Source organism: Myxocyprinus asiaticus, chromosome 48, assembly GCF_019703515.2.
Source record: "Myxocyprinus asiaticus isolate MX2 ecotype Aquarium Trade chromosome 48, UBuf_Myxa_2, whole genome shotgun sequence".
Lineage (NCBI taxonomy): Eukaryota > Metazoa > Chordata > Actinopteri > Cypriniformes > Catostomidae > Myxocyprinus > Myxocyprinus asiaticus.
In genome coordinates, this window is record NC_059391.1 from 10,360,206 (window position 1) to 10,375,277 (window position 15,072).

Sequence of the window (15,072 nt, forward strand, 5' to 3'; positions counted from 1 at the left end):
TACAATATGCCCGACAACACCTTGACACGCCTCACAGCTTCTGCCACACTGTAATTTGGAGTGACAAGACCAAAATAGAGCTTTATGGTCACAACCATAAGTGCTATGTTTGGAGAGGGGTCAACAAGACCTATAGTGAAAAGAATACAATCCCCACTGTGAAGCATGGTGGTGGCTCACTAATGTTTTGGGGGTGTGTGAGCTCTAAAGGCACGGGGAATCTTGTGAAAATTGATGGCAAGATGAATGCAGCATGTTTTCAGAAAATACTGGCAGACAATTTGCATTCTTCTGCACGAAAGCTGCGCATGGGATGCTCTTGGACTTTCCAGCACGACAATGACCCTAAGCACAAGGCCAAGTTGACCCTCTAGTGGTTACAGCAGAAAAAGGTGAAGGTTCTGGAGTGGCCATCACAGTCTGCTGACCTTAATATCATCTCGCCACTCTGGGGAGATCTCAAACGTGCGGTTCATGCAAGGCGACCAAAGACTTTGCATGACCTGGAGGCATTTTGCCAAGACGAATGGGCAGCTATACCACCTGCAAGAATTTGGGGCCTCATAGATAACTATTACAAAAGACTGCACGCTGTCATTGATGCTAAAGGGGGCAATACACAGTATTAAGAACTAAGGGTATGCAGACTTTTGAACAGGGGTCATTTCATTTTTTTTCTTTGTTGCCATGTTTTGTTTTATGATTGTGCCATTCTGTTATAACCTACAGTTGAATATGAATCCCAAAAGAAATAAAACAAATGTGTTTTGCCTACACAATCATGTTTTCTTTAAAAATGGTACATATATTACCAATTCTCCAAGGGTATGCAAACTTTAAAGAACAACTGTATATATCTTGAAAACTGGTTTGATATTAATGATCAAGTTGTGTACACTCAAGTTGTGTATTCAAGATGCAATGAAAGCATTTAATACCTTTTACTTGATGGTTACATCACTTGATTTTAAGTCATTAAAGTTTTTTTTGTTTTTTTTGAAAATGCTATAAACATTTTTCAAATATGTATGAAACCTACATGGACACATAGATTACATTTCTAATTGACACGTTACATTTTTTAAACATTTCTCATTTGTATTATCTCAGAGTATTTGTCAATGACCCAAAAAGTCTTCTTTGGTCTGTAATAAATCTCATAGCTGTCTAGGAGAAACAATTGAGATATTAAAGAGATCTAATTTTTCTTTCCCACAGGAACGTTTCCAGCTAAAAATATTTGAATGCTCAAATGCTGATTTTCTCTTTGTCTTTGAGACTAACCCTCAGTAAATCTAACCTTGCCCCTTTGCCCTGTGTTCTGCACTGTATGGTTCTTCTATGGCCTGCTATGTGTACAGCCATGTACAACCACAGGGGGGCGTATAATATTTTATATTATATGCAATATTTTATACAAAAGCAATAATGCTCCAACATAGGCACACCAACACGCACACACACAACCGCAATCTTGCGCAGTCTATTGAACCTGGAACATTCCTTTAACCCTCACAGGGTTTGTGTAAGTATGCCACAAAGCCTTTTTAGACCCATTTTAAGCGTAATCAAGGCTTATACAGATTTAGTCAGTATTGTAATAGAAAAACATAAGGTAAGACTTGAACTAAAAATTGCCAAATTTTCAAATGTCGTTCGCATTTGGCACTCTTTAAACATGGCACCTCAAGACATGTCAAACATTATTGGTTTTCACATGTCTTGTGGCCAATCGCAACATACTGTAACACTTTATGTGAATGAGATTTGAGTGCTACAGTGGAAACATTCTCAGTTAATAATATCTTATATTTCATTCTGTTCCTCACACAAAGTTGTCTTACAACTTCAGAAGACTTGGAATATAGCGTATGAGTTGCATAGTCTACTTTTATGATTCTTTCATGGTGCTTTTTTGTTGTTTCGATGGAAAAGAGCACAGTGAAAATGCTGACTAACAAATTTTGTGTTCCAAGGAAGAAAGAATTGAGATTTTTGGGTGAACTATCTCTTTAAACATTACTTAAACACATTTAATTATTATTTTAATAGGAAAATATCAAGTAAAGCGTGTAAATAACAAGTCAAACAAAGCCAAAAATGCGGGAAAACTCCTATACGGTCAGGTTGTTCTAACTGACTATAATGCATCACATCAAGAGATGCACAATGGAAAATGTCTTCCACTCCTAAGACTCAATAATGGTAGAATTGTCCTGATGAGAGACACTCATGTTTATTGTCATCACCAGTCTTCCAGTAAACGTATGTGACTGACACACTGGTCTGAACAGCTCAATGATGTTCAGTGGGAATGAGGGTGACCTGCCCCAGCCATCGACCATGAATACACTTGCATAAACAAAACCTGTGCTTAGCCATTATGGACATTTTGCCCCTCTCATCGCAGACAAAGGGGTTCTGAATCAATCTGAATTTTAATATGACTAACACTGGCAGTAGTGGGTGTGAGGCATCTATCAAAAACCACACTCACTGGACTGGAAAGGACGTTTTATTTTCGGGTGAACTATCCATTTAACACCCTAAAGGCATTATATTCTATACTTCTGTGTATGATGAACAATATTGCATACTACATGTTGATACTTGATACTTTGTCATTTTAAAATGTCTAGTGTCATGAAATATATTTGTATGACTGTGTCTTCGCACATTCTTCACTATTATGACATGTTAAGGAAGTGATATTATAATGAAGTCACAAAGCTTACCATCAATGATTCTCTTGACTCTCCAGATACGGAGGGTGATAATGAGGCTGATGGCGTCCCAGGGGCTGCTGGGGCCGTTTGCCACTGTGGAGGCCACCATTGGGGCCAAAGAGAGTACAATCACAGCACCGTCAAACACCTGAATAAAACACCACAACACAGAGACACTCAAATCCATTTCATAGACAACAGGAAAAATGGTAACACTTTACAATAATGTTCTATTAGTTAACATTAGTTAATACTTAGGTATTATGAACTAACAATGAACAATACTTTTTAACAGTATTTATTAATAATGGTTCATTTTAATTCACTTTTTTTATTTTCTATTTGTCTCTATTGTCTTCTGTATTTTGATTCCAACTTGAATGGGTGACATGTCGTAATGGCGAATGCCGACTCAGATGTAGGAGCTTCCCAATGGCACTTGAAGGCAGCAATAGACACATAAGAAATAACAGTATGATAGTATGCTATTCTGAACACAGCTAAGGAATTCTGTTCGCTTCTTGACACTGCAAATTTGAGTAAACACCTCATTGGATGAACATTTGTGATGGACATTGTAAATTGTCATTTCACCCCTGTTTGTGATGTAATTTCCATTTTCAAATGAGTGGAATTAAGAACTAAATAGCCAATCAAGCTACAGTTGCCAATGGAACCTCTCTGGCTCAAATGACAATGTGACATTGAAAGAGTAACACTGCACCAGAGAAAGACTCATCCTTCATTAAGTTTCAAGGGCTTGTCTAGTCACTCTGTTTCCCCCCTGTACTAATGGGACCCCGGGGAGCTTACCTCAACTTTGTTCTCTATATAATCCCATATCCCGAGCACCACAATCCTAAAGACAGTCTGGGAGGGAGAGAAAGAGATAAAGAGAGAGAGAAGAAGAGAGAGAGAAAGGGCATATGGGTGGAAAAGACCCACAGAAAGAAAGAAAAAGAGGAGAAAAGAAACAGTTTAAAAATATCAGAAGCGATAAGATCACATCAACAAGCATTCTGGCAAATCATTCTCTAGATCAGTGGTTCTCAACGTGTGGGTCGCAAAGCCAAAAAATGGATCACAAATGCAACTAACCATGTAATTGGGCACATTAAGTATAGCAAAATAAATAGGCTTTTCAGCTTTTGCAAGGGAGGAGAAAATGCTTCCCACAACTTTTGTTGTTGACATCAAAGGCTGTGCGTCCAATCGAATAGTATTTTGGTGTGATTCATCTTTCTATAGAGTGCAATAGTTTGGTTCTGGAAGTAAAAATCCCATTCATTTTCTACATTGATGAACTGATTTTTAATGATAACTTATAAACCTTTGAAGACAGAACTACCATGAGCTCTGAGGTTGTTGATTGGTGGTTTATGCTTCTGTTTAATGTTCCACATTATTTAAACTTCATAAAAAATAAAATAAAAAAATAAAATAAAAAAATGTGTTTAATAGCAGAAAGTCTTGTGGAGAACTCCACTACCCATAATCCTGAAGAGAGATCCACCAATCAGAGAATCATGGCAAACAAAGCAAGCCAAAAGAGCTCTGCAGCGACCGTCAACTTCCATGAAGCACTGTGAATGACACAAGCGAGTCACTCTTCCTACACTCTCAAACTACTTACTGTATATTGCCGCTGTCTGAAGAAAAGCACGTATTTCCCAAAAACATTTTTTTCAAGAGCATGGAAAAACAATTTTTCTCATAACTGATGAAAAGCACATATTTAAAAAATATATATATTTTCAAGAGCATGGAAAAACTATTTTTCTCATAAACAATCTTACAAAATGAATCGAAAATAACATTATTAGTCACCTTTAGCTAAACATAAATAGAATTCTATCATTACACATCTGTTAATGAACTGTTCAATATTTTAATTGGACATGGATTTTTGTTAGCGAAAGTGGATTTACACAGTTATCTTATGGGCTCTAATGGTGTTCAGTTACAGACTCGAGTCTATGCGTGCATGAATGGCTTTAGTTGTCAGGGAAATCAAAGAGTCAGCGCGATGTAGGTAATTTCTTCACTACACTTCAGCCGGACAGCTGAGGTAAATTAGTTGACACTCTTCAAAACATAAGGGTGGGACATATGCATTTTTGACTGACACTTCTCAAAGCCAGTGGAGATACTTGTTAAGCAGATAGCCTGATTAAACATATTTTCATTGGTCATTTCAATGCACAATTCAAACAGTAGGAAGAGGTCATTCTGTGCATTCTGTCTATGGTAAAAAGTCAAAATTGCCAGAAGTGGAGATACAGTGCATTCAGAAAGTATTCAGACCCCTTTATTTTTTTCACATTTTGTTATGTTGCAGCCTTATGCTAAAATACTTTAAACTATTTTTCCCCACATTAATCTACACTCCATACCGCATAATGACAAAGCAAAACCAGATTTTTGATAACTTGGCAAATTTATTAAAAAGAAAAAACGGAAATATCACATTGCCATAAGTATTCAGACTCTTTGCTATGACACTTGAAATTTAGCTCAGGTGCATCCCATTTCTCTAGATCATCTTTGAGATGTATATACACTTTGACTGGAGTCCATCTGTGGCAAATTCAATTGATTGGACATGATTTGGAAAGGCACACACCTGTCTATATAAGGTCTCACAGCTAAAAATGCATATCAGAGCAAAAACCAAGCCATGAGGTCAAAAGAACTGTCTGCAGAGCTCAGAGACAGGATTGTGTCAAGGCACAGATCTGGGGAAGGCTACAAACAAATTTCGGCTGCATTGAAGGTTCCCAGGAGCACAGTGGCCTCCATAATTCTTAAATGGAAGAAGTTTGGAACAACCAGGACTCTTCCTAGAGCTGGCCACCCAGCCAAACTGAGCAATCGGGGGAGAAGGGCCTTGGTAAAAGAGGTGACCAAGAACCCGGTGGTCACTCTGGTTGAGCTCCAGAGATCATGTGTGGAGATGGGAGAAACTCGCAGTAGGACAACCATCACTGCAACACTCCACCGATCTGGGCTTTATGGCAGAGTGACCAGACGGAAGCCTCTCCTCAGTGCAAGACACATAAAAAAGCACCTAAAGGACTCTCAGACTGTGAGAAACAAGATTCTCTGGTCTGATGAAACAAAGATTGAACTGTTTGGCCTCAATTCCAAGCGTCATATCTGGAGGAAACCAGGCACCGCTCATCACTTGCACAATACCATCCCAACAGTGAAGCATGGTGGTATTAGCATCATGCTTTGGGGGTGTTTTTCAGTGGCAGGACTGGGGGACTGGTCAGGGTTGAAGGAAAGCTGAATGCAACAAAATACAGAGATATCCTCAATGAAAACCTGGTCCAGAGCGCTCAGGACCTCAGACTGGGCCGAAGGTTCACCTTCCAACAGGACAATGACCCTAAGCACACAGCCAAGACAATGCAAGTGTGGCTTAGGGACAACTCTGTGAATGTCCTTGAGTGGTCCAGCCAGAGCGCGGACTTGAACCCAATAGAACATCTTTGAAGAGACCTAAAAATGGCTGTCCACTGATGATCCCCATCCAATCTGACAGAGTTGAGAGGATTTGCAGAGAAGAATGGCAGAAAATCCACAAATCCAGGTGTGCAAAGTTTGTCGCATCATACCCAAAAAGACTTGAGGCTGTAATTGCTGTCAAAGGTGCTTCAAATAAGTACTGCGTTATGGGTCTAAGTACTTATGTCAATGTGATATTTCAGTTATTTCTTTTTAGTAAATTTTCAAAGTTATCAAAAAGCTGGTTTTTGCTTTGTCATTATGGGGTATGGAGTGTAGACTGATGTAGGGAAAAAATATTTAAAGCATTTATAAGGCTGCAACATAACAAAATATATTGAATACTTTATGAATGCACTGTACATGTTTTTCATTGGAAAGTGACAATATATTTGTTTATATCTGAATATTTTGCAATACATTTAAAATGTATTGTTTGTATCCTTATAATCAGCAACTTAAAATCAATATTTTATATATTTAAATCGTTCTTAATTCAATTACGTCCTTCGCAATGCTTCATGGGATGTAGCTCATTCCCTCATGAAAGACGTTAAATACACAGTCTTGCACCTTCATATTTTTTCCAATTTTTAAATACTCAAATCGAAGTTTGTATTATTGTGATTCACCTTGGAGCTGGTTCCTTTGGTTCATCGTTTTGTACACTTTAATGAAGGATTTCATAAAATCCCTATTAATGGGAAAAATACATCCAGAGCCAAGACAGCTAAAAAAGTGGGTGGGCACTGTTGCACTTTATTGGTAGAAGCTAGCCCTATTAAGCAGATGCCAACATGGACAGGTTGTGTGGCATGCCTTCATCATTGAAAACCATGAGTAACACTTTGCAAGATAAAAAAAAAAAAACAAAACAAAAAAAAAAAACGACCCAAATAACATGAAATACGGGTTCACTTGCAACAAGGATAAACAGTAATAATAATAATAATAATAATACATTGCAATGTTTAATTTTAAGGACATTTTGTAAAATTTCTAATGTAAAATCTGGGTCCTGAGAACCACTGCAAAAGATAACCTCTACTGTAGAAAAACCTTGAAAAAGACAGGCAAATATTATTTTTCCAGCAGCGCACAAACAGCAAACATAAATAATGAGTTTGCAGGGGGAAAGTGTACGTAGGGTAACTCGAAATCTAAGTGATATCGAGATGTGGCGGCAACCGAATTCACCTCCATTTGGCGGTGAAATAACCCCAGCGCCTCTGCGAAACCCATTTCCAACCCCAAATCAGTTTTTTTCTTTCATCTCTTCTCAGAATGCAGCCCATAATTTATCAGTGACCTGCGATATGTATTCATAAACTCACACGCAGGCGAGATCCCATCGAAACACTGTGGAGACGCAGTGTTATAGTGACTGCTGACTCAGGTGGCATACGGTAGTCTTTCTATCTCTTTCCAACACCTAGTTCTCTCTCTTTCCCTCTCTCACTCTCTCAGACTCCAACATGTGACTAGCCTTGTTTCAGGCCGTCCTTCCTTTCGGCCTTTATTGACGAGTAAAACACAAGTTGAAGGAAATAAATGCAAGTGTGCTTTAAAAGAGTCAGAGACAAATGCAACTGGATCTGGGGAAATGGGAATCAATAGAAGTCAGCACGTGTCAGGACACACACACACTTTTAAAGTACAGAAACAGCACTATGTGAAACTGCTTTTTCACAGGTTCAATTAAGACACCCCTACAGCATAAACAGCCAGACAAGACCTTACATCAAATACTTCCAATCTTTCTCACAGTGGCAACATTCATTTGCAAATTTCTTTATATTGATACCAAATCAACCAAAAATGTATTTAATTGTAAGATTGGCTACTTTTAGTAAGTAAATTCTGATTCAAGTTGGCATCTTGAGTTGAGTGGCTTGAAAACGCACACACACAGGCCAATTTTATTGCTCAGAAGTTGCACCATGTAAAGAAAAATTACACCTAACCGGTAACACTTTACATTATTGTTCCCTTTGTTAAGAAATTATAGAGGGGTTCATTAATGACTAATAGTTCATAAAAATGGTGACTTTCATGCAAAACCTGCAAAATAGTCCATTTATCTTGTTTACATGTTGTGATTGCTTATTAACAATTAACAATTTTAATTATTTATTCTGAATACTATTTTCACGTTCTATAATTTTTTTTTCCATCCCCATCATTACTGAGTCTTCATTTTATGTTTCTAGTTTACAGTATTATTGTGTGCATAGACCTACTATTGTAGTATTACAGTTACTGGCTGTACAATATAATACAGATAAAATCTTCCATTGAATACGTGTCAGCCATATCATGACTTTCACCCCTTTAAATTGATAAGTGTAGTACAATACAAACATTAATAGTAGAAAAAACACTTGAATAATAATTTTAAAATATACAGGTAACTGCTGGTGGTTGAGGAGAGTCTATTCTTTCCTATGTAAAAGTGCTTTGAGCGTAGTGTCAGAAAAGCGCTATATAAGTGTAAAATATATGAATTCATTCATTTAAAATATGTAAATATGAGTGCTGTTTATATCTTCATCAAAGCAAGTAATATTTTGGTTTTAAATGTTTGATTATACAACATAATATCAACATGAAAATAGCACGTTATTACTCCGGCTCTGTATATCTCAGATGCATGATCACAGGCGGTGTCCAAGAGAAGAGCAGTGCTGAAACACAACTCACGTAAAGTGTTCTTCCGCAAATTGCTTGCAATTTTACGTTTCAACCACAGATGTCGCTAGAGAGCACAAAGTTCCGAAGTGCAACCTTGACGTAAAGTGAACACAGATGAAGCATTTATTAATGAGCTGCCAACATTAGAAACCTGAACATAAAAGTGAAGTATGGTTTAGCGATCATTAGGCATTATTATATGATATATGGTGTGAATAAGCATGAATACCTGAAAAGTGTTTTTAACAGAGGACGTTAGGTTGCCAGGACTAAGGTAAAACCATTCCTTTGACATCAACGTGACAAGGAAAATGACAACACAAGTGAGTCAAGATATTACTGTAATAAATATAAACACAAAATTTTAATCTCACTATAATTTTGCTACTTTGTGACATAAATCAAGAATTAGGGCATTTTATGATTTTGATTAATGTAAGTATGAATAAGTGTATTTATTATGCATTTATAGCTTAATAATTTTAAGCTCCAACAAGTTAAGCAGAAGTATCCATTTGCTCTCAATTTAGTCCCATTGCTGTCTATGAGATCTAACTTATGATTTTACTTGCCCATAAGCACATACAGTATAAAGGTTTGCACTCACCTCAGTAAAGAACACGGACAGGATGACCAGGCTGATCCAGTGGATGATACAGGCGAACTGGAATGCATTATTAACTGTGGACAAGAAAATACACAGGTGGTGGAAGTTGATTTTTGTGCTGAACTGGAATCTGTTTGTGGCCTACCTTTATATAATGAGCCAGGTTAGAATATGGGCAAAATAAACTAATGTAGCTACAGATTCTCAAACAATCCTTAACTCAACAGAGGTATGTAGCATTGAAAGATTATTATAAAATAAAAAAATAAAAAATAAAAAAGGTTCATTCAGACTGTTCATTTCAATCAACCAGATCAAACAATCGATTCACTGATATATGCTATTTGAACATTGACTTTTGCAACCTTGTCTCATAGTGAAAACATGACTCTACATACATTTTTGCAAAACTTGTTAAAAGTGTCTTAAGGTACAATTCCCAGCAGTTTCCAGGTGAAGTCAACAAAATCACAACTTCAGTGGCTGATTATGACTTTGCAAATACTTATTTTTCTCTCTGTTATTCACACCCATACTATGCTATGATATCGACACACTTTTACTCTAACGCATCATTTGAAAAATGATACATTTTATCGCTTGTATTTCAGACCCACCTACAGTACATATATATATATATATATATATATATATATATATATATACACACACACTTATTCCAATGTGATTAGCTTGCACGGTAGCTCACCTCACAGAGCGCTGGACTTTGAACACAGAGCACCATGGTTCAAACCAGAAATGTGGCACAACAGCATCATAGAAGTGACATGAAATGACATGGTTGCTTCAGGAAATGTACTTTTAATTTCGCTTTTGCATTTTAAAACACTATCGCAGTGGTTCCCAACCCTGTTCCTGGAGGCCCCCCAACACTACACGTTTTGGATATCTCCCTAATAAAACACCTGATTCTACTCATTAGCTCATTAGTAGAGACTCCACGACCTGAATTGGGTGTGTCAGATAAGGGAGATATACAAAATGTGTAGTGTTGGGGGGACTCCAGGAAATGGGTTGGGAACCACTGCACTGCAACATTTAGGCATTTGTTGTCTGGTTGCTTCAGAAAATGTGATTTTCATTTAACTTTTGCTTTTTAAAACACTATTGGTTAGGTTTAGGCTCAAGTTTTAGGTTTTAATCATTAAAACATCCATCTAAAATCCTAATTGCTTTTGCCTCAAAAGTATAGAAAATGGCTATTATTCCCCACAACCTTTGCTTTTGTGAACAGGACAGTGATATTTTGAAATTTACTTATTTTCCAGAACATTCCAGATAGATTCATTGCTGAGTAAACTTGGAGTAACTTCTAGAACTTTCCAGTAATATAAATAGTAGTATAAATACAGGGGCCTTAAGCCCACCAGTTCAGTTTAGTTCCAGCTGCCTAAGTGGATACATATCAAGACCTTACTGGATGCCTTGAAGTATGATGAGTACAGCTGGGAGGTCATAGGAGACTTCAAAATGGTAGCATTCCTGATGGGTCTCCAAGATGGTTTTACCAAGTTTCCCTGCTATTTTTGCCTTTGGGACAGCAGGGATACCAAGGCGCACTACCACAGGTGGGACTGGCCACAGCGGACCGAGTTCTCTGTGGGGAGGAGCAACGTCAAGTGGGAGCCACTGGTGGAAGGTGTTGATGCCACCACTGCACATCAAATTGGGCCTTATGAAACAATTTGTCAGAGCTCTAGATAAGGAGTCGGCAGCCTTCAAGTACCTTCAAGACTTCTTCCCTAAGCTGTCTGAGGCAAAGGTCAAAGCCAGTGTCTTCATCGGACCACAGATAAAGAAGATCCTTGAGTGCAATGAATTCCCCAAGAAGCTCACTAGTAAGGAGAAAGCGGCTTGGAACAGATTTGTCGCAGTGGTTCGGGGCTTCCTGGGCAATCACAGGGCCGAAAACTATGTGGAGCTGATTGAGACTCTGGTGAAGAACTACGGTACAATGGGCTGTAGGAATCCATATCCTTGATGCTCATCTTGATAAATTCAAGGAGAACATGGGAGCGTACTTGGAGGAGCAAGGCGAGCGCTTCCACCAGTATATACTGGACTTTGAACGCCACTACCAAGGACAGTATAATGAGAACATGATGGGAGACTACATTTGGGGGCTGATTTGTGAAAGTGATTTACAGTATAATCGTAAATCTTGAAAAACTACTCACTTCCAAATCTTTTGTAGTCATTTTTGTATTACTTTAGTATAAATACATGTTAATTTGGGAAACTTGGTAAAACCATCTTGGAGACCCATCAGGAAAGCTACCATTTTGAAGTCTCCTATGACCTCCCAGCTGTACTCATCATACTTCAAGGCGTCCAGTAAGGTCTTGATATGTTGTTTTTTTCTGACTTTATGTGAACGAAAAGACACAAATTCACCCGTTTTCTCATTGGAAATAGGTAAATTTCAAAATATCACTGTCCTGGTCACAAAAGCAAAGTTTGTGGGGAATAATAGCCATTTTCTATACTTTTAAGGCATAAGCAATTAGGAAATAACACTTACTACCCAGGAACAAAAATTGTGTTACATAGTGTTATTAATAGTTAATAATTAATAATAATAATAATAATTATTATTATTATACAATGATAATAATAAACACTATATTATTATTATTATTAATAATAATAAAAAAATGGCAATAATAATAATAATAATAATAATTATTATTATTATTAACATTATTATTATTATACAGATAATAGATGTCTACAATGAAACCTATGTCCAATGGGCCGCAAGAATACTGAAATTCCTGGTAAAGTTGAGTTTCCCAATCTGACCCTGTTGGCAACTCTGTACCTGACTACGCAATGCTCTTCTAGCTGTAATAAAAAAAATCACAGTGCTGCATTTCACCCACAGAAAAGACACTTTAATCATTACAATTGAAATTCCTCACATGAGCTTCCTCTCTGATGACCTATCAAGGACTTTTCGAGAGGGAAGCCAAATTCCCTAGGTGTGCATTTGTGATATGATATTCCACCCATCCACGTCCTTCAATGTTTGTCTTTTTATCGGCTCTATTATAGGGCAAGAGATCATTCAGTTATCACTTCTCTCCCTTCCTCCTCACCCATATGTCTTAGTTTGCACCGTTCTCTGATCTGTCCAACAGTCCATTCATCTCCCTCAATCCATCCATCCATTAATCTCGCTGGCCAGTTGCTGTCCCAACACTCTTCCACTGTCTCTCTGCTCACATCCGTCTTCCTCCTTCTGCATCTGTCTATCAGGAGTTTGTAAAGGCCAGAGCAGACAGAGAGATATGGGCTGACTTATGGTGCTGTCATCTCACTCATTCCTCTCCTTAGTGTGCACTCAACTGCGCACTCTGAGCAGTGATTTTACAGCGTGTTATGAATGGGGATCTCTGTGCCTATTTACAATAGGCTCTTGTATGAAATGAAAATGTCCAGGCCAAGATTCAGCTAGGCAAATATTATTTACAACATGTTTATAAAGAGGAATATCAGCAGAGATTAGATCAACAAGTGTAGATGCAAAGCAATTAGCTATGAGTGGAAGTGCTTTTGGATTCATAGAAGATTTCACTTATGGAAATGTGAGGGTAATCAAATGAAAATGATGCAACAGTGGCGACATTTTTGCAAAATTACATTATGTGGTTCATTACATGTATCTAACGTATTTAAATCAACAAAACTGACCTACCTACCCTAAACCTTAAACCTAACCGATTGTGTCATAGAAAGCAAATGTTAGGTGAAAAACACAATTGCTGTAACAAAAAAAAATAATACTGACCTATATGCTTTTCTCAGTGTCTTACAGTTCTACGCTTGTTCTCACCCCAGATCAGTTCCTAAGGTGAAGAAACGCCTTTTAATACTCACACTGAAGGAGCTTTGTATCGATGAGCAGTTCCAGAGTCAGTAAGAGCACCACCAGGATCACACAGGCCACCAGGAAACAGTTGAAGCCAGCACTCAACAAACAAACCTGCCACAGAGCCGCTCTCCGCCCACAGCATGGCTTCAGCCAGTTAGACCTGCACAAAAAATAGAGAGAAAAAGATCATTTCTGACTACGAAACCAACAATGAACGAAAAGCAGTGCACTTCAGTTGTTCTGTGGATGCCAGCACACATGTTTGTTCTAATATCATAGTGGGAATTGCCCAGTAGAAAATAAAGATACAGGACATTTAAAGGGATAGTTCACCCAAAAATGAAAATTCTCTCATTATTTAGTCACCCACAGGTCATCCCAGATGTGTATGACTTTCTATTTTCTGCTGAACACTAACAAAGATTTTTAGAAGAACATCTCAGCTCTGCAGGTCCTTACATTAAAAGTGAATGGTGGCCAGAACTTTTATACTGCCTTTATGTGCATTTTTGGAGCTTCAAAGTAATCCATATGGCTCCAGTGGTTAAATCCATGTATTCAGAAGCGATATGAAAAGTGTGGGGGAGAAACAGATCAATATTTATGTTTTTTTTTTTTTACTTTAAATTCTCCTCCCTGCCCAGTAGGTGGTGATGTGCACGAAGAATGTGAATCGCCAAAAACACAAGAAGAAGAATGTGGAAGTGGAAATTTATAGTAAAAAAGGACTTAAATATTGATCTGTTTCTCACCCACACCTATCAAATTGCTTCAGAAGACATGGGTTTAACCACTGGAGTCATATGATTTAGTTTTATGCTGCCTTTATGGAGCTTCAAAATGTTGGTACTCATTCACTTGCATTATATGGACCTCCAGAGCTGAAATATTCTTCTAAAATCTTCATTTGTGTTCTGCAGAAAAAAGAAAGTCATACACATCTGGAATGGCATTAGGGTGAGTAAATGATGAGAATTTTCATTTTGGGTGAACTATTGCTTTAAAGAATGTGACTGCATTAAAATAAATAAAAGTATTAAAAATTTAGAAATAAAAACTTACATTAAAAATGTATATATTAAATTAACACAAAACAATCAATGAAACAGCAAAACTGAAAAAGGTAACATTCAAAAATATCAAACTATTATTTTGCCCAACATAAATTGTTATTAATGAATCACATAAAAACTTATAAAACACAAGACAATCTTTGCAATGGTTCACATTTTCAGTGAAAATCTACCTTTATTAAATAGTTGACCATGGCCTTTATGTATACCACTATGGTTTTATCATTTTAACTTTTTTACCCAAAACTTATCACAAAAATATGAAGATATTGAAATTTTACTTTACCCTTCCATGTGTGACAACAAGCCCCAGTCTCCCGTACTATAGACTTCCTAATCCAACCCCTAACCCTAAACTTTTGGTGAATTTATATCTGAAATAAGACATTATTTATTATTTCCATGTGAGGCTCCATTATGTATATTTTTCAGGTTTAACAATCCCAACAGGGACATTTGGACCCACAAAAGTGGCAAAATGTGATAAACACACTTTGTGGATTAGGATAAACAGTCTAATAATGCTTTAATTTTAAGGTCTGCAACTGGCATTTTACACTATAAATACTT

At 37.3% G+C, this 15,072-nt stretch overlaps 1 protein-coding gene across 6 annotated transcripts in view; it reads right to left on the reverse strand.

Annotated features, from left to right (window-relative positions):
- LOC127437413 (transmembrane protein 266-like) overlaps positions 1 to 15,072 on the reverse strand; it is a 99,351-nt gene that overhangs the window by 22,612 nt on the left and 61,667 nt on the right. For all 6 annotated transcript variants that reach the window (XM_051692299.1, XM_051692300.1, XM_051692296.1 and 3 more), the window contains 4 exons: positions 13,435 to 13,589; positions 9,535 to 9,608; positions 3,540 to 3,596; positions 2,736 to 2,874 (listed from right to left, as the gene is read on the reverse strand). In XM_051692299.1, coding sequence (XP_051548259.1) covers positions 2,736 to 2,874; positions 3,540 to 3,596; positions 9,535 to 9,608; positions 13,435 to 13,589 — 425 coding nt within the window. The remainder of the gene's footprint in view (positions 1 to 2,735; positions 2,875 to 3,539; positions 3,597 to 9,534; positions 9,609 to 13,434; positions 13,590 to 15,072) is intronic.